The 21,543-nt window shown below is 38.9% G+C and overlaps 1 protein-coding gene across 3 annotated transcripts in view; it reads right to left on the bottom strand.

Moving 5' to 3' along the window:
- Positions 1-21,543, bottom strand: part of Mctp2 (multiple C2 and transmembrane domain containing 2) — a 225,234-nt gene that overhangs the window by 16,523 nt on the left and 187,168 nt on the right. For all 3 annotated transcript variants that reach the window (XM_028776708.1, XM_028776709.1, XM_028776710.1), the window contains one exon: positions 8,674-8,783. In XM_028776708.1, coding sequence (XP_028632541.1) covers positions 8,674-8,783 — 110 coding nt within the window. The remainder of the gene's footprint in view (positions 1-8,673; positions 8,784-21,543) is intronic.

Here is a 21,543-nt window from a genome sequence, read left to right as displayed (position 1 = left end):
CTGATATATATATATATATATATATATATATATATATATATATCAGATATGACACTTTGACCTATGCAGATTATGTTAGGACTGTGTAAGTAAAAATTGCTTTTCTGTTCTAACATTGTCTAACCAAACATAAAGCCATAGGTAATGTACCCAGGTTCTCTCTGTATCATTCCCATTTTATAGATGCAAAAATGAAAAGCCATCATATCTACCTTACAGTAATGCTCATACTAGCCAATGAATTAATGAACACCAAGCATTTAAAACCTCACATGGCACCTGTAATTATTTAACACATTTTAGCTGCTTGTATTGCTTTGTTATATTGCAAACGTAACATAAATATGAGAGGAAATCTGATTATATCAGAGAGCAGTCTAAAGACAATAGAAGGAATTAAATGTGAATTTCTCTTTTAGGAAGAAATATAACTCATAATTCCCTTTGTAACAATAATATATGTTCTTAAAAGAGTTAAGTTCTGAGAAACTTGAGGCCGCAAGGAGTGGGGAGGCCTTGTGGAGTAGGGTGGGGTAGGGTGGGGCGTGGGGACATTCTCTTGGAAACAGGGAAGAGGAGGAATGGGATGGAGAGCTGTAGGAGGGTGGACCAGAAGGTAAATAACGACTAGATCGTACAAAACGATTAAAGATAAACCTTTCTTAAAAAAAAAGTAGTAAAATTCTAGACAAATGGTTTGAGAAAATTTTTCTTTGGAAAGAAACTAGGCCACCACTCAGCTAAATAAGAAAATAATGTAATGGCAAAAACTGAAACTAATACGAGGATGCTAGAAATTAACTCAACTTTAACATAATTATTCTACCAAAAATTATTTTAAACAACAATGAAAAATGGAATTTTATATATATATATATATATATATATATATATATATAATGTGAGGTTTATATGTTGTTTATGCTACCTGTGGGAGAGACAAAATAAAAAGCCCAGGGAATCCCCAAATCAATAATTTAATAGAAAACCATGGGGGAAAGCATATGTCTATATATTTACAGTAAGGCTACGTGAAAAACAGAATGAATGAAAGAGGAAAGAACAAAAAAGAAGACCTACAGAAATAGACAGGAAGGAGTAAACAGACAGCATCAGGACCTGGCATCCAGGAAGGCAGGGCTGCAATCCAAGGTTAGGTTACCTGTGCAGATTAAAGTTCTTTGAGAGCAACATTTAAAGGAAAACAAACAGATAAATCTCCAGTTGGTAGCTGCCCAAAGTGAGCTATGGCAGAATCTCCTCCGGCAGTAAATCCTACCATTCCAGATATCTGAGTGCCCCCAACAGAGCAATCCAAGGAATGGCAGCTCATACCCAACACCAAAGGGTACCTGACTCCATAAATAAGCACCTCCAGGAAAGGCAGAAAACCAAGTCTGAGATGGAAGATTTCAAGTGTTGAGGCCAACTTGACATATTATACAACCATGTTTAATATGGAGAAGTCATGAAAAAATAAGAAGCCATTAAAACACTTACTCATAAAACTATTAAGAATGAACAGGATACTCAAAAATAAGACATTGACATAGAAACTTACTAATAATCACATGAAATTTGCATAATGTACATGCTATGATGGAAAGATATCAAATGTTAGATGCAAGAGAGGGATCAGGAAAAAAAATGCCAGGGATGTTGAAAAAAATTAGGTGAACGTGGATCATGAAACTAACAAAGGGAAAGTTGCATAGCTATATTCATATAATTCAACAAGACAGCAAAATTTCTTTAGTAGTAAATAGGTTACATCCAAATGATTAATAAATTAATTCATCAAAAATCACTATTTTAATGTGCAGAAACAACAAAAACATCCAGAGTCCTGTCTGTGTCAGGCCACACAGCAGCAGAAGGGTCAGTGAGCTGAGGATACTCAAGGCCAGCCTGTCATGAGGGGCTGGCTGAAGACACTCAGAGGCCAGCTAGCCATGGAAGCCACCATAATGTACAAGTATGTAGAAGACAGATGGAGAGAAAGAGAAGCAAAATAGTTTGAGCATTTTGAAGAGAGGTGGAGCTGGGGATGTGAAGGTGGAGACAAAGAGCCTGTTGTGAGTAGCCTGCCCTCCCACCTTAGGCCATGATGCAGCCCATGCTGCCACTGAGGGTCATGTCTGGGTTCATTGCCATGCAGCTGCAAGGGGTCTGTGTCAATGCCCATGGCTCATATTACCATTAAAAATCATGCAGACTTCCCTGGTCTGGTTTGCAGCCTGGGACCATATTGATGTCCAAAGGTTGTGAAGAGCAGGCCCTCCCCTCACTGGCTGCAGTGCTCTGAAGAGATCGTCCCACCTTTCACCAACTGCAGCACTGAGAAGAGCAGGCTCTGTCCCTCTCTCCTGGGCAAAAGAACTGGAGAGCTAACTCTGCTCTTTGTAGACTGCAGCACTGGGTGAGCTAGCTGAGGTGGGTGTTGAAGAGCTGGTGGGCTGACCAACTCAGCTACCACGCATGCCCAGATCCAGGGCTTTAAGTTAGCCCATCCCAACATCTACCTCATTTATGAACTGCTAGAATATGTGGAAGGACCAAAGCTGCAGGGTCTCCATGACACAGGATATCCTAGTAGAGTCCCAAGGAAGATCCAGTTTTGATGGCGTACCAGAAACCAGAGGCCTTGAGCCAGACCAATGACTCATTGAAACAAATATTTGCAAGTAAAGATATGTGGACAAAAGGGTATACTGTGTGACACAGTGTGACTCATTACAGCTTCCATGCTGAGATGTTTTGGTTTTGCTTTTTATTTTCTTATGCAGGGGAGGTTTCAAGGGCAGAGGGCAGATACAAAGAGATGGGAGATGAGTGGGGTTGGGTTACATGATGTGAAAACTCACAAAGAATCAATAAAAAGTTTAAAAAGAAAAAACAGCAACGAGAATATAGAAAGCCAAAACCAACAAAATGCAAGGAGGGATAGTTCTTAATCACAGTGGAGTGTTTTAAAAGATCTCTATGTAACTTTATAAGAAATCCGTCAAAAATAAAGTTTAGTGCACATATAAGATATGACCACAGTAGTTTGAACTTGGGAAATAGAGTACGATATAGTCAATGATCTACTTACTAAGATTACAGGAAAAATTATGGCAATAAGCTATTGTTGGGCCAATATTTTCTGAACATAAAGGAATGTAATGACAATCTAGAATCAAAATGATGTGCAGAAAATTTCCATAGTAACCTAAATGAAGCAACACACTTCTTAGCCAAGGAAGAATTCAAAATAAAAACTCAGAAAATGGCTTTAGCTAAGTGCAAAAAATTATTCTTGCTATGCAAAATGTCTGTCATGGCATTAAAACTCTGCTTACCAGAAAATGTGGACGAATCGATCTTTACATTAACATGAAGTGATGTAATTGCCCAGAGGCAGAAAAATAATAATAGATGAAGAAGAGCATTGAAATTGATGAGAAAAAGTAGCCAAGGAAAGAAGACTAGGAAGCAAATCCATGAAGGCAAACATATGTTCCTTCTAAAGTCTAATATAAGCAGTAAATCTTTGTTAAGGAAGAAAATAAGTAAAACAACTATCAAGTATTATGGAAGGTGACACTGTAGATTTTGCTAACATATAAAATACACCAGCAGGACTGAGGAATCTCAGCATGTTAAGGGCTTGCTGTGCTACTTAAGAATCTGAGTTCAAATCCCCAGCATCATAACAGTCAGGCATGGCTGCATGTCCGTGTAACCCCAGAATTGAGTGAAGACAGGCAGTTTCCCCAGAGCTTTCTGGCCAACCAGCCTAGCAGAAAGGGCAGTCTTCCAGTTCAGTGGCAGACCCTGTTCAAGACAATAAGGCACTGATCCATAGAGAAAGACATTGGACATTCTATTCTGTCCTCTACATTTGACCACTCTTCTACAATATCTATACATCACGCATATTTATGAACACAAACACAGAAAAGTAGAACATTCAAACTATGGTAACTTCTAGTAGTTATACTTTATAGACGCATGTTATAGAAATGTTAGAGCCTACAGAAATATAAATGATAGAAAAATAGTATGACTTACTATATATGTGTATAAATCTATGAACAAGAGATGAATATTTTATTAAAAACCTTAAGAAAAAAACTATACTCCCAGATTCGTCCCTAACAAGTTATCTCAGATACGGAAGGAAATGAAAATTCTCTACCTCCACCAAAAACTTTCACAGAATACAGGAGCCTAAAATTGTGAGGAATTTCGAAAAACAGAAAATTAACTGGCCACAGTATTCACCATAGCGGTAAAATCCTAGTCATGCATATACATCATAAAATCCAGCAATAGAGAGGCTCAAATGAAGTACATGAAGGTACCCTATCGCAGAGCACAGAAAGTTCGTTCTGGGGTGGTGAGCTTGGCATCCCATCTATAAGTCAACCACAACACTTCCGTAAAATAACAGACAGAAAGGAGTAGGTCAACCCGATGAATATGTAGAAAAAGTGACAAACTCAACTCAGCTGCATGGATAAAACTGAGCGATCATGAGGCACCAAAGGAACCCTTGTAAATTTCAAAAACAGCTCTACAACGACTTGTAGCAGAAGTTTTCCCTGGTGGTGCAGTGCTGGCTGGCATCTCTCACTCTGACATGGAGGGATCTCTACCAACCAAGTTCTGCTCGGTGTTATCTTCTATACATGACCAATGCTCCAAACAGAACTAAAACGAACATGGACTATGACGAAAGGATGAAAGTCTCTTAAATGACAGGAAGATGTAATAGAAAACCCAAAATCCCCCTCATATAAGAACTACAGCACAGTGACTTGGTGTGCCACAGTGAGTTGGAACCCACAGGGGGCCTCCTCCCTACTCAGAAGAGGAGGGGTAGAAGAGGCTATGTGAGGGGGGCCCTTGGAGTAAAGGGGCACTGTCATCAGGATGTAAAGTGAACTAAATAAATTAATTTATTTAAAAAAAAGAGCTGTATACCAAAGCCTATGAAAGTCAATTGAAATAAAGGAAGAAGATGTATTCCACTTTTAAACACCAGTAAGGAAGAAGTAGAAATTAAAATCTCTCTTTTTAAAAAATGCAATTAACAGTCATGACAAACAAATCAAGAACTTGAGAACCAATCTCTCAACACAGTTGAGTGTCAAAATCTAAGATGGAGGACAAGATGACTGGAAAAGATGGAGAGAGATGTCAATTCATGTGACCCTAACATATGTGTGTGCCAGTTGAAAGTTCGCACTGTGTGTGTATGCCAAAGGCCAGAGTCCTAGTGGGAGTCTTCTATAGGACTCCCAAAGTTGAACAACCTTGGTCAATCCCAGCCTTCCCATCTTAAAATCAAATAATTAAGGAAATATTTTCATAGACTTGAGTAGTTTCCCTGAGTTGGGAGCTCTCAAAATTCCAATCATGGGGGTAAGGGTGGAAAGCTAAATTTGTTTGCATGACCCTACCACCATGTGAGGATATTATTTTGGAAATTTTAAGGCACTTAGCAAACATGGCTAGGGTAACATCCAATAACATGAGTGCATCCCCATACTGTGTTGGGATTATTTCATGATCATTCAATGGTTACTTTTTTTCCCCTCAGGTTTAGCCAAATGAAGCCCTTAGATACCTGCTCTCTTAGAAGCAAAAGCTACTGGCCACCCATTTCTGTTGATTCTTCTCTGTGGCATATCCAAGATTCCCTCATTTAGTATGTGAACTGTTCTCATGCTAGCTTGGTAATACTCTTCTGGGCATTTGTTCTTTAATCTGTTTCATTTAACATATTCCTCTCAGGGTAAACACAAAATGTGCTGCTGTCATTCCAATGGATTCCCTGTAATTCTAACACCACTTCCCATTAAGGGCAGTCCTATGTTATACAGGTGGGTCTTCTACACTCTAGACCATCCAAACCAGTGAACCTCTGCCTTCCTAGGGCCTCTTAATCTCATCAACTCCTCCTTGAAGCTTTACCTAGATACTCAAAGACACAGGGTTGAAACCATCTTTCCATAAAGAGACATTCAGTATGTCTCAGCTCCTTGGGATCATTTGACCTGCTTTCCAGGAGAGTGCAGCACCGACGAAAATTCTCAATGTGATATGGACACATATTTGAAATTTGCACGTTAGAACAAGTGATCAGAAAAGATAAATAGGAAAGATAAAATACTGCTTCTGCCCTGTACACATAGCAGTGGGGACAATTGCTCGAAAAGTTTCATGTAAAATGGTCCATGTTGCCAAAAGTTGGCTAGAAGTTTTCCTGGTTTGTAAGCACAGAATTACAACAGAATTCCAAGTGTGTGACAAATGACATCCCACTTGAATGCCCGGCAGGGAGTTTAAGGTCACTGTAATAATGAATAGGCAAGGAATTAATAAGAGTCCAGCCTATTAGCCTTCCTGTGTTGCAGCTGGGCAGAACAGTGCTCTGTTCATGGCCTGTAAACACGTTCCAGGCATGGCCACCACAGCTGTGCTGGGCACAGCTGCCCATCAAAAGCAGTGTAGAGATAGAGCCTGTTTAAATCACGCCACCCTGCTCTCCCCTCACACACATTTCCTTTCACATTATCGGCTACACAACAGCTACATTTGTATTTTAGAGATGTCCGAGAATGCAGACAGTTGTACCAAACAGCATCTTCCTTCCTCGACCTTGCCCCCACTCGACATCCTCTTATTCTCCTAGCCCCAGTACATTCTTCACTCTACTTTTTTCATTGACTTTTTTCTGTCTCCTGAAGGCCTTTTGTAATGTGCCCCATCTCTAAACATCACCACTTCTCTCCCTATCTTGTGGGCAGATTTCTTCCCCTACCTCTCCTTGAATCTTTTACAGTGTTTGGATTTGAGTCTATGTACAGGGTACCTATCTGATGCAGCCCCCATCCACCATTTGCCAAACTATCTTCTCCCATTCTAGGAACTGCTTAGAAGTGGTCCAGTCTGGCCTTCTAGCTCCCTCTCTTTTAAGTCATATTTTTCACTCATCCAGCTTTCCCTAGCATCCTACCTGGCTTTTATATACTAAAGCTATCTAGTTCTGTTTTCCTATTACAGTTGTTCTTCTTTACAAAAAAAAAAGTCTCAGAGACTAATACTACTACTGTTTAACAGTAAAGGACACGGGTTCAAATCCAAACTCTGAGGCTTACTAACTGTGACCTTGGACTGCATACTTAATCACAGCTTTTAGCATCTTAGGCTGTACTAAAAGTCCTTACCATGTTTGTTTTTGCTTTTGCTTGTTTGGTTTTGCTTGCTTTTGTAAAAAAAATTGTATTGGGCACATAGCATACCTGCTCATTTACATAACAATGGTAAACAACAGAATAAATCCGTTCAGAGATCACTGGGCCTACTAGGATGAAAGATGTATTCTCTAGCATGATTACAAGGAAAGTCCTCATGGGTAGTGTGGTGTCACACACCTTTGATTTCAGCACTAGGGAGCCAAGAGACTGGTATATCTCTGAGTTTGAGGCTAGCTTGCACTACAGAGTGAGTTGTAGAATAGCTGGGACTACATTTAGAATCCCTGTCTTGAAAAACCAAAAAACAAGAAAAATATGTCCTAAGATATCTATGGATGATATGAAATAATTTCATATCCCTCCACCTAATATACTATTAGTTGTGTACCAATTTTGGAGAAATAAGAAAATTTATTTTAGTGATTTGCTGGATTCTGGGGTTCAGACTTAAAGAATCCCTGGTACACATTTTCTTCCCTTTGATCTCTGAATCAATCCAGGGGCTTTTCACTGACACCAGGATATTTCTGAAAGGGAAAAAGGCATGATTAATAGCTGTGCCCACAGAGACGGAGGCAGCATGCACAGGGTCTGCATGAGTCTGCACCAGGTCCTCTGCGTCTATAGTATGGCTTTCAGTTTAATGTTCTCTTGGGATTCCTGAGGGCAAATGAGTAGGTCTCTGATTCTTGTGTCTTCTCTTGGGCTCTTTTCTTTCTAGTATCTTTTTTTTCTGTTAATGTTCCAACTACAATGTGATAGTTTTCTTTTATCAATATATTTTATTTTATCACGTTTGGTTGTTTTCTCTCAGAAGCCTGTTCTTTTCTAATGGAAGACAGAAAATGAGTAGATCTGGAAGAGAGAGGGGGTGGGGAAGAGCTGGGAAGAGCGGAGGGAGGAGAAACCATAATCAGGATATATTAAGTGAGAAAGGAATTGGGTTTTGTTGCTGTTACTTTCTTTTTTTTGTTGTTGTTGTTGTTTTCTTGTTTTTGGTTTTGGTTTCTTTTGTTTGTTTGTTTCCTTTTTGTCTTGTTTTTCCAGACAGAGTTTCTTTGTGTAGTTCTGGCTTTGCTAGAACTTACTCTGTAGACCGGCTGGCCTCAAACTCAGAGATCTTCCTGCCTCTGCCTCCTAAGTGCTAAGATTAAAGGGTTTGCCACCACTGCCCAGTCAAGAATCTATTTTCAATAATAGTGAAAAAATTAGTCATGTAAATAGAACCATATTGTCATCCCAGTTTTGAAGTTCCCTAGATCTCTCATGGTGACCACCCCAAAGGACAAGGCAGATGAAGCAAACCCCAGCTTGAGTAATTCCATTCCTTTCTTTGTCACTTACAGGATTCTAGCACCTCCTTCCCCCACCATCCTGTGGGTACCAGATCTAGTTTTACATACCACTGAACATGGGCAGAACTTACTTCTTAATCCTTTCTCCAAATGAAGCAACTTCCTCTAAGATGTTCTGGACAGTGGAAACAATGTCCTGGACCATATAGATTCTCTCAATTATTCCCTTTTTCTCAGACTCCTAGAAAACACATAAAGCAAGATTTATATTAGCTACTTGGAAAACAGAAAGAGTAATTTCCAAACAACCACATTCTCCACATGTTTATTGGCTCCAAGATATAAAGGCCAATTTACTATTTTGGTTGCTGCCATACACACTGTGGTTCCCAGTCACAATCGTAGGATCCAAAGTGATAACAGGAGGTCCTTGGGTTGAGAGGCTTCAGGTCCCTCCAGAGAAGTTTGTAATCACTTCGGTGTGTCCAGCTGTTTCCCCCTCTCTCCTCAGGTTGCCTAAAGTATGCTTATGTCCTCTTCTATGACAGTGCTGCAGCTATGCTCCACAGTAACAGCAGGTCACTCTGGAGTAATACAATTCACTTCTAAGTGCTGTGACTTCTTACAAAAACTGGTACATTGTCATCATGTCCCCAACACACTGCAGACACCAGGAAAACTTCAACCAACCTTTGGCAACTTCAAAAACAAAGCAAGCATCAAAGACATGCCATAGGCAGCTGGACTGCAGAGGCCTTTGTGCCACAGCCAGCAAGCAGACTTGACACTGTATTATGTGATTTATTCATGAGGTAGGAGTACTATCTAAGCTTATCTTCCTCAGTGTCCACTGTCTAAGAATGTTACTTCTCTACATTGTGCTTAGAAAATCTTCAATATATTTTACTGTGCTAAGTAGCTATAACACTATTAATATAACTTGATGATTATGGAAATTATTACACAAATTGCTACAATGGTATTTTTATAGTATTTCTTAGCTAATCTCTTCTCTAGTCTTGTCTCTCTGCATCAATTCAGCCTACTATGCTTGCTATATACAGTAAGGGTCTTTACAAAACTTTCTTATTGAGATAGTTACTTGGGTTAGAATTATGATGAATTACCAGGTATACACTCAGTGGGGAACCACTTCTAGGGTACCTTCCATACTATGAAAGAAAGGAAAGAAGAAAGGAAAGAAGGAAGGAAGGAAGGAAGGAAGGAAGGAAGGAAGGAAGGAAGGAAGGAAGGAAGGAAGGAAAACAAACAAGCAAGCAAAGAAACAAAGAAAGACAAATAACTAATTTTTATGTTCTATTTCTGTTTCATTTTAAAAGAGCCAGGGGTGGAGTGATGAAACTACCACCCCCTTTGGTGGTTAGGGGTAAAAGCATAGGGCAGGTATGTGTAATCCACTCATTGAACTAGTCCCAGTCCCATCATTTGGTGTCACAGGAAACATTGAGACTGTTTCTTCTTGCAGTGACAACCTTGCAAGGCAGTTTTACTATCTTTAACTTTTAAATTATTTTCCCCTTATTATTATTCTTTAAGCAGTTTGAGCTCAAAATTAGATATGCTGCCAAGGCAACCTCATTCATACTCAGCAACCCACAATCGCCTATGAATGGGCACAATGGTCAAAACCCATCTCTGTCTGCTACATAAGCCCTGTGTTTACAAAGGAGCATTTGAAGGCACTGGAGAGCTTGACCCAAGGAGCAAAGGCGCTTCCTCTTTGCAGCAGCATTGACTTTAGGTCAAAACAATTTTTTGGAAAATGATTCAAGTTTCTGTGTGGCTCAATTTCCTAAGAAACTTTCTACATTCATTGTTTGATTTTTTTCCCTTCTACAAGAGATCCAAAACCTAAGTGTTAATTAGTGTACCAAACTAATGAAGGATCATGACAGCATCCTTTCAGTTTTTAAATGAATTTGACGTTTTGCTTTGAGTATTCGGTATCCACAGATGAGACTCAGATTTGCATATTTTTAAGAGCCAGAGCAATTAAAATCTGTACATTTAAAATTATCAACTAACTCATTTTGATTTATTAGCTATACAGTAAGAATTCCTTCATTTTATTTTTATAACACATTGTTAACAAAAACTGTATAGTACATATGCATTAAAATTAAAAAGTCATTATGTTGATTATGTGAATATTAGATGCTAACACATGAAGAATGGCCATGCATGGCACACTCAGATGCACTCAACAAATATACTTTGTCTGTGGCTCCCCTTTCCTTTTCTATCCCATTCTGTCACGGGTCATACATTCTGTAGACTTTTATTTCATCCTATCATTTCTAATATCCAAAAAGTTATTCTTAACCATCTTCAGAGTTGAACTTACTGGACATTAAACCAGCATCTTAATCGACACGACTGTAGACAAAATTAAGAGCTACTTTCTCAACGAGCACTTAGGCACCCTGAAATCTCACAATAAATGTAACAGATGGAAGAAATAGTTAATTCTATTGTGATATTAATTTTATATACACAGGGTACATTTAATATCCATAGCTATGAAATTTCTCTACATTTTTAAAGATAGTGTTTCTAATAAGATGTTTCCTTATTTCATTATTTTATAGAAACTATTCAGAATGACTATGGGCTTGCTATTTTATATTTTGAGATAAACTATATTTTATGTTCAAATACATTTATCAGAATATGAAATAAGTGATATTTTCCATATACTTGCCCATTTTTACTCTTCCACAATGTGACATAACAATATGATCCCAGACAACGTACCTGTCTTCCCTACTAACAGAATCATAAGCTATATAGGTTTTTCCACTGAGTAGCTACGTATCCTAGCCCTGGGTATTTTGCTATAGCAACACCGAGCAATCTAAATATAGCAGCATACCAACAACTACCATTAGGATAATAGTATCAGAGTATTGTTATTTATTAAATATACATATACCTATATAGGTATATTATTCAGGTATCCTTTTTAAGTTAAATTATAAGTTTATATGCATTTCAGCTATATACATTGAACTATATGTGTATCATTCTTCTTTAAATACTGAAGTGCATTATGCAAGTTTTTATAAGTATATATTATTCAATATAGCAGGAGAAATAAAACCTCATCTTGTTTTGTTGTTGTTTTCTTGGTTTTCTTTAAATTTTTTATTGGTTATTTTATTTATTTACATTTCAAATGTTATCCCCCTTCCCGGTTTTCCCTCAGCAAACCCCTATCCCATCATCCCTTCCCCTGCTTCTATGAGGGTGCTTCCCCACCTACCTACCTCCCCACCCTAGCATTTCCCTATACTAAGGCATGGAGCCTTCACCGGACCAAGGGCATCCTCTCCCATTGATGCCAGATTAGGCCATCATGTGCTACATACGCACCTGGAGTCATGGGTCCCTCCATGTGTACTCTTTGGGTGGTGAAAACCTAATCTTGCATCCAGGCTAGTTTCCCATCACCCTATCTATGGCATGGATTAATTCTGGATATATTTAAAACACATTTATATACTTCTTATTCTTTGCACTAATCCTTCTGAATTAGAAGCTTGGAGGTTTTGTGTATCTTGCAGCCCAGGCCATGGCATGGGACAGTAGGTTGGTAGAGCTGGTGGATCATGGGACAGAGGAATGAGATGAGTTTTCACACATTCCTGAGACAGAAACAGGTTGGCATTTTGCTTTATTAATGATCATTAACTATCTACTATAGAGATATCTAGTTCTAGCCCCTGGAAGGAGTTAGGGATGGATACTTTCTGCTTGCCTACTAGGTTTAACCTACTGTTCATCCTTTAGAGGTTGGCTACCTACAGATTTCAAAGGGTAATAGTAATGATCATTGGGAAAGCTTAAAGCCTAAGCAACTTGCTCCAGCTTGTTTTTATGTAAATGTTAAATATAATACTTATTTAATGAAATAAATGAAGACTATTAAGCCCTAAAATGAAGACTATTAGCAAATGAAAATTTTCTGAAAAAACAGGGACATATGATACATCATTTTTCTCTGAAGTTTTTTAATATAGGAAGGGATCAATTTTTTCCAGTGTATTCATTCCAATGAAGTATATTTCCCATATCCTCTATAATATGACATGGAATATGTTCATCTGGAGTATATATCCTCATGATTAGGGTCAAGGATATATTCTGTTCCTTAAATGGCTTTGGTGCTGTTTTGACAATGTCCCTTTGTGTTGATCATGGCATAATAGCCTCTATTTTACAGGAAGGTAGTAGTCGTACTTTCATAGTTACGTATGTGACTAGCATCTTTCATACCCTCCCACTCTACTATTTAGTGGTAGAACTTAGTAGACTAGAAGATAAGACTAGCTGGCTCTATCTGACTGCATTCTTGGGACCCACACAATTGCCACAGGGACTCAACAGAGTTAGATTTCTTTCCCAGTGGAGAAATGGGTGGATATAGGGAAAGAGAAAGACCTTGGATGCGTAACAATGTCAATGTTTTGGAACATTGTTTGGGAACCTGACAGGTATATAGAAAATACCAAGCAACATTCTAGGTATCATAAATCTATAAAAATAAACAATTGAAATTAAGTCCTATGGAATTAGAGTAGCCTCTTCAGGGCACTCAGACACACTGACTTCTGTCTCTCCTCTTCCATCACGCCATAATTCTACCCCTTAATCATCAAGTTACCCATTCTTTCATTTCAGTGGCTTGATGGAAAAGGGCCCCCATTGGCCCATAGGGAGTGGAACTATTAGGAGGTGTGGCATTGTGGAGTAGGTGTGACTTTGTGGAAAGAGGTGTATCACTAGGACAAAGGCTTTGAGGTTTCAGAAGCTCAAGACATGCCCAGTGTGGCACTTACATCCTCCTGTCTGCTGATCCTACATGTAGCACTCTGGGCTCCTCCAGTTCCATGTCTGCCTGCATGCAGCCATGCCTTCCTCACACCACGACAATAATAGACTAAACCTCTGACACTGTAAGCCAACCCCAATGAACTATTTTCCTGTATGAGAGTTGCCATGGTTATAGTGCCTCCCCACAGCCATAAACCCTTAACTAAGACATTCATTTTCTGTACTTCTGAAGTTACCTTTAAGCCACTAATTTGCCAATGGACATGACTGAGAGGCACCAACACTAATCCTTCTCTTCCTAAGATGTTAGAGTCTAAACACAGCAAGAAAATTGTCTGCGTTAACAAACATCTAGCAATAGACTTAAATCCAGGGCTGGCCTGCTAAGAATGTCTCACTCTATAGAGGAAGTACCTAATGCTTTAGGGACTTTTTAAAATTTTCCATTTGCTCTCTTGGTGTCTCTGAGTTTCTCTTCTCTCGAATTTCCATACAATCCATTATCTTGAAAAATTGGCTCCTGTTAAGGATTCCTCCCTCCCATTTTCCCTGGGATTTTCTTATGCAGCTTTCAGAGGAATGTGTACTATTTGATGCTTTCTGGCAATGTTTTGAGGAAAAGTTTCCACCCATTTTTAATCTAAGAATCTTATATGTAATCAGTGATTTTTAGATCAATAGATGAAAATTCAGATAAAGTGTAAAATGAAACTCCTAAGACATATGAACTCACTCTCTCTCTCACTCTCTCTGTCTCTCTCTGTCTGTCTGTCTGTCTGTCTCTCTCTCTGTCTCCATATATATATATATATATGTATATGTATACATACATATACACAGTCTAGAAACATACTAATCTTTATAGTAGTCAACATTTTGCTCCCTTCCTATACTATAAAAATTATTTCAAATAATATATATCCATTTTATTGCTTTAAAAATAACAAGTAGCCATATAGCAATATTCACAAAGCCTTTAGTATTATTTGTATTTTTAGAAAACCAAAGGTGTACTTCTGAATAGCATGGATGAGCTTTGTATGAACATTAACTCACTTAGATCGCTATGACAGAATACATGGGGTAAGTGATTTATAAAGAAGTTATTTGCCTCTCAATTCCCATGGCTGGAAGATTCAAATAGCATGGTCCTGGCATCTTAGTTAGCAGAAAAGGAAATGAACCTCTGCAAAGTGGCCCAGGCTTTCAGAGTGCCTTCATTTTACAACAATCACTTTCAGGAGCAACCATTCTACTCTATAAGACCACCACTAGCCCGTCCCATGGATGGAGTGCCTACCATGATTACATCTCATTAGCCTTGATTCTGCACAAACATATGAGGACCAGAACCTGGACACTCAGGAGTCAGAGATTATCCTTAGCAGCAAGCATGATAACTTTTAACATTTGAACCTTAGTTGCAGTTCTGAAAACTGAAACTCACATAATCTTGACCTGGATTGGGGTAGGAGGCAAAGATGAAAAGTCCTAGTTGGTTTTCTACTGCTGCGATAAAACACAATGACCGAAAGCAACTTGAGGAAGAAAAGGCTTTTATATCTTACAGTTTGTAGCCCACCCTATTGGAAAGTTAGGGTAGAAACTTAAGGCAGACACTGCAGCAGACATCATGGAGGAACGCTGCTTACTGGCTTGGTCAGCCTGTTTTCTGATACATTCTATAACTAAAAACCCAAGACTGGCGCCAACTATAGTGGGCTGGACCTTCCCATATCAACCAGTCATTTAAAAAAAAAAAAACAGCCCATAACCTTCCTTACAGGTCAATCTTACTGTGGTATTTTCTCAATTAAGATCTCCTTTTCCCAGATATGCCTAGGTTTGCATAAAGTTGTTTAAAAAAAAAATCAGGAAAGAAGCCTGATAACATATGTAAATTACCTGGTTCCTTCATTAACCTGAACCCCTTCCCTTCAAGCAGGCAAAAAGACAAAGGATGAACAGTCTTTTGTCTAACATAAAGAATACTGGAATGCATTTGGGTTTCCTAAGAAAGGCTCTTCTGGGACAAGTCAGTTCATGTTGCCCTGATGCTCTGAGAGATCGTCTAGCAGCTGGATGTGCACCCCGCTGGCTTTATTTACACATCTCAGATTGAACCAGGGGATGTGGTGATAACAGTTTAGCAGATACAACATTGCATCTGCTGCTGACACCACACTGCCTAGGAAGAGTAAGAGTGATTCATTCAGAAAGACAGACAGTGTCTGCACGCCCCCTGGTCTTCTCGCCACAGAGGCTCCTGACTCATACAGAGAACTGTGGGTCGAAAAGAGTGATGACTATTGGTGTGACTGCACAAATGAACAAGATGATTGCAACTGACCGCACAGTCACAGCGGGGTCTTCCTTATGATTATAAACCCGCAAAAGGATAGAGGCCTAAGCAGACTCTTCTTGACCGGAGATCTACTTGATGTACAAGCACCTGTTATCCATAGCAGAGGGAGAAAAAAAAGATTTCAAATCCAGAATCCAATCTCACAAGGGTCTTTTGGGTTACATGTGTGCATGCGGTATGTATGTTTGTGTGTATGTTCACACATGGGTGCATGTGAGGCATATGGAAGTGGGTGCCAGAGGTTGATGGCATTGTCTCCATCCTTCTTTATGGATTAGGCAGAGTTTATTAATTGAGCCCAGGACTTGATGCTTTGCTTGTCTGGGTGGCCAGCTTGCTCTGAGGATCCAGTTTCTACCTCCCATGAGATAGTATTATACATGGGCTGCACTGCTCTGTTACTGTTTACGTGGGAGCTGGGGATACGAACACAGATCCTCATGCTTGAGTATCCAGTCATTTTAGCCACGTTTATCCATTGCCCCAGCTCCCCAGTTCTTGCTTTGATTTGTTTCATGCTCTATAAGAATGGGTGTCAATAAAGGGGGAAAAGGACAAGTTCCAATTCTTGGCTGGAAGTTGAGGAGGAGGACAACCCCATAGGAAAACAAGCAGACTCAACTAACCCAGACTCCTGAGATCTTTCAGACACTGAGTAACCAACCTACATGAGCCTCAGGCAACATACATGAGCCGGTTTGAGCCCCCTTTCCCCCCTCCCCTGACATATATACATAGGAAAGATTGCCTGGTCTGGCCTTAGTGGGAAGACACACCTAGGCCTTGAGAGACTTGAGACCCCAGGCAGTGGGAAGGCCTGGTTGGGGGAGGGGTTCATCCTCTTGGAATCAGCGGGAGGAGGAATGGGATGATAAACTGTGTGTGGGTGGGGGACAAGGAGGGGGACAACAGCTGGACTATAAAAAATAAAATAAATTTTTAAAAGTGTTTAATCATGTAAAGATGAATGCAAAATCACTGTCTTCAAATAGCACATTTGTTTATAGGGCATTAGAAGGTTGAGTCTTTGGCTAAGTTTTATAGAGAGTTAAATTAAGGATCAATAATGTGCCTGTGGCATAACACAGCTGCTCACTCTATTAAAGCAATAAATAAATAAATAAAATAATAAAAAATCACAGAGAATACATCAGATGAGCTTGCCTTCCTTAAGGTTTTGTTGGCTACCTTGTATCTCCAGTGAACATAGCTCTGTAGGTGCGATGGCAGAGCTTTGAGCCTCTGGGAGAGAATTAACACCGTCAAATGAATTTACAACTGAGAATTAATTATATAATCAGTATGTTACTTTAAATCTTTCCTGCTTGCTCTGGTTTAGAAAAACATTCATTTCTCTATTAATTATCTAAGCAAAATCAGAGAGATAATCCTGAAAATTGACCCTGACAGGAAAAAAAAATACTTTTGACATGCTTAAAAATTGAGTGGTATTTGTCAAAGAATGCTCACAAGTCCCCAAAGGATCAAGACCAAATTTTTATCTCAAGAATCTCTCAGTAATGTCAGCCACCCAGACACAAAACTGGGGCTTTAGCCAAGAGAAATATACTGTCTGATTTAATTCATTGAATATTAGAGAACTGTAATTTGACAACTTGAATGATCACCATTGGAAATTGACTGGATGGCATTTAGCATGAAAAAAAGCCCTAAATGTCTGGGCTAACAAAGGACTTGTAACCAGTCTTTCTGCTACATGATATTGAAAACTCTTCCCTAGGAATGTTAACTTCAGGAACTAGGAACCTACTTCATGGTTAGCCCGTGAGGCATGTTTAAGTGCACAGGTAGAGTCAATATTAAGGGGCATGTTATTAAATTGGGGGTGTAATGCTAGAAGCCCATGGGCAAGTTTGCCCAGAGTACACAGCTGTAACCCCCCCAAAAAAAACCCAAAACAAAAACATAAAGCAAAACACAAATAATAGAAAACAAAAAACAAAAACCCTGTCTCAAACACAGTAGAAGAGGCAAGAACCAATACCCAAGGTTGTTACCTGATGTTTATAAGTATACGGTGACACATATACATCTAGAGGCCCACTCATAGACATACATGCACAAAGGTAATATGAGATGTATTTATTTTTATCTTATATGTATGTCTGTATAGAACAGAAAAAGAGGGCATCAGAATCCTTGATACTCCAATCTCATGGCAGCCTTTGCAAGCTGTCATGTATATGCTGGGAACTGATTCCAGCATGTCCTCTGAAAGAGTGACTGATGCTCTTAACCACTAAGCCATCTCTCCAGCCACACAGATTTTTTTTTAATAAATGAGAAAGGCAATGCATGCTCTTTCTGGAGAGTACTTCCATCTCAAGTAGATCTTTCACTTTGAGAAACGAACACAAAACTGTTTTTGAATCAATACCTGATCAAAGCAGCTTTATCCTGCTGTAACCATCTGATCCTGACAAAGAGCACTGCCCTCCTGTCTATCAACATGCACTTTCACCTTGAAACAGGAGTCTTGTCTGGTGTCAAATGAAAGGATGAGAAAAATGAAAGATGACAATCCCTGACATCCAGAGGAAGATACTAGAAACACACAAATGTAAATGAAGCAGCCATCCTTAATTTTTGGGACTCAAATGCTGAGTGGACTAATTCTCTGGACCAGCTGACAAACGGATGCTGCCATAAGGTAAAGACGACTCATGATCCATAAGGAGTGATGGTTTTTGGCATTGTTGTGTGTATCCTTTACCTTTCTACTAGGTAGGAAAAGGAAGAGACTAATGAGTAAGATATTCATCTGATTAAGAGAAATAAAAGGTAGGAATGAGATATGACTCAGTAAAGTACCTGTCATCTTACCATAAGATTGTTGGTTTGGGTCCCAGAATAAGCATAAAAAGCCAGAAATGTCAGCAATCATCTGGAAAGGAGTTAGTAGGGTGAGACAGGCAAGACAGATTCTTGAAAATCATTGGCTGGTCCACTTGGCTGAATTGATGAACCTCAGGTTCAGTAAAAACTTTGTCTTAGCAAATAGTAGATGGGGAATGGGTAGAAAAGGCATCTGACTTCTGACCTCCATACTCATGCATGACACACCCCAATAAGGTATATGTAACACACATACACACAGATTTCAAAAGCTAAAGGTGATTCTCATACACTGAAATGACTCAAACAAATATCAGCTCCTATAAACAGTCTTGACTCCCTCAATATTTTCCTCCAACAGCCTGAACTATTTCCCAACTCTATGCAAGTGTGACTTGTCTAGTACTGCAGTTTTCATGGGAGCACCTATGGGACTGTGACCTTCATATTTACGGGGAATTTGCTACAGAGAAAAACATCAGCAAATATTGTGTTGCTTCAGGGTAGAATGAATGAATGAATAGTAACATGCCTGTTTCCATACATTGTAATACAATTTATCAATAAGATTTAGCTCAGAGGATCTGGATTTGAGTCCTACTGTGAATATGACAGAGAAACTGCTGAAGGGTTCATTTCTCTTCAGTGACATTTGTTAATTAATGGGTGAGGGAATTAACAGCCAGTGGTGTATTTTGAGTGCTGAATGAGTTAAAGGACTTAAAAGGCTCCAGTGCTTGGACAATATAAAGTCATTAATGTTTCCATGAGTTTGAGTATCTAAATGTCTTACTGTCTTGTTTTAAATTAATACTGTTACAGTCATTTCTTTATGCAATACTTTTCTGGTAGGAAAAAATGTGATAACTCTATTTCCTACTATTTTTTTTTAGTAAACAGTCAACTTATAAATTATCTAAAATGATTCTTGTAATCTTCCTGGATAATTGGGAAACAGGATGGGGTGGGCCATCTCAGAACAGTAGCTTTCACTGGGAAACACAAGAGTAACTATTACTACCCTTAAAAAAAGAAAGACTATTGGGTGGTGATCTTTTCAAGCTCCAATAGTTAGCTTCAAATACAAGGCAACACAGGCAGCTTCAAAACTATTAAGAAAAGTAAAGAAAACCACAACTAATAAACAAAGAAATAACTTTTAGAGTGTAGAGGAAGGAATATCAAATAGGAGGGGGAGGAGAAAGCACCATAATGCATAGTTTACTGGTGTGACATTGGGAAAGAACACAATTTACTAATAAGAAAAATGGTTCATGGATAACCAGGATACAGTGTCCAGTTTATTCTCCCTTAGCTTCATGGAATAATTTTAGACATGGGAAAGTAATCAGGTTGGTGTAGTACTGACTACTGAAGAAACAGAGCATTGGACTCTGTGATTTTTAGATAGCAATGTTACTTAATAACAGCAAAGAAGACACATGGAATTTACAGCCTGGTGTGTCTTGCTTCACATTGTTTGAAAGCACATACCAAGAACAACACTTACAGTGGATGTTTTAAAACATCTTCAAGTACCAGGGACTCTGCTCAGTGTCATGACAAGCAAAGTACCCGAATAATGTCCAAGGACTAAATTAAGAACAATTTTGGATTCCTTCTGAACGAAATGAAGTCTCAATCCTCTGAAGAATGGAGACTGAGTTTTCAAAAAGGAATTGTACATGAGATAATATGTCAAAGAAGTCCAGGAACTCAGGAATTTGCCCTCTTGTGATTCAAATCACACATCCACTGGTCATTAAGAATTGGCTGCATCCCATTCCTCCACTAAAACCTTAAAAGTAGTACAATGGGGTAGAAACCTAGTAATAAAATGACCAAATCAATAAAAAGCACATTAAATCAAATTATCAGAGCTTATATACAAATGGCCATTTACTTTACTACCCTAGGAGTTTTGATGATCGAACTCTCTGCCCTACATTCTGCATAAAGGTTTGTGCTTGTTCAAAAACTGTGTGCACAAACATGCACACTTGATGGCATACCTAAAGCTATCCATTCAAAAAAGCTTGCTAGAATTTTTCTTTTCTTAGCAATATTATACTTTGTAATTATTAACTGGCACTGCCAGATAATTAACAAAAATCATTGATTGATCTACATGGTATGTGTGTCTGTCTGTCTGTCTGTCTGTGTGTTTCTATGTGTCTGTGTTGGTATGTTAATCTCTGTCTGTCTGTGCATCTGGGTCTGTCTGCATGTGTGTTTCTGTCTGTATCTATGTGTGCCTCCATGTGTGTCTCTATGTGTATATATATGTCTGTGTGTATGCATCTCTGTGTGTGGGGTGTGTTTATGTGTGTGTGCCGCTGTTGTTATTTTTACTTTCTTAAGAAGGCACAAAAGAAAAAAATAAAAGGCACAAAAGAAAATGAGCAAAACTCCTCTTTCTGATACATTGTCAGACAAACAATCCATGGTCAAGAATATTCTTTAGTTTAAGGGAACAAACAATTCACCTCTCTAGGAATTAACCATGGTAGCCCTGGGCCCCACATCAAAAGAAAACCGCAAGTTAACTCTAAAAGAAACTCCCAAGTACATGGCATGCATGCAGATCAAGATGGAGAATCAGTTTAAACACTGACAGGAATGGGACTCTAAGTACTTAAAGAGCTATTTTCTAATGTGTGTGTATATCTAGTGTATGTATGTGCCTCACCTGCATGCAGAAACCATAAGAGGGTAACAGATTCCCCCTGGAATCAGATTTATATGTTCTTGTGTACCACCAGAAGTGGGTGCAGGAAACAGAATCCAGGTCTCCCGCAAATGCAATAAGTGTTCTTAACCAGTGGGCTGTCTCTTCAGTCTCAGAATGCTAAGCTTTCTAATCAGGAACAGTACATGCCATGCTCATTCGTCTTTACTTATTGCAGAATGTCTCTCAATGAGTACT

The sequence above is a fragment of the Grammomys surdaster genome, unplaced genomic scaffold (assembly GCF_004785775.1).
Source record: "Grammomys surdaster isolate TR1022 unplaced genomic scaffold, NIH_TR_1.0 271, whole genome shotgun sequence".
Lineage (NCBI taxonomy): Eukaryota > Metazoa > Chordata > Mammalia > Rodentia > Muridae > Grammomys > Grammomys surdaster.
Note: the sequence above shows the minus strand (reverse complement) of the source record. Positions and strands in the feature narration are given on the sequence as shown.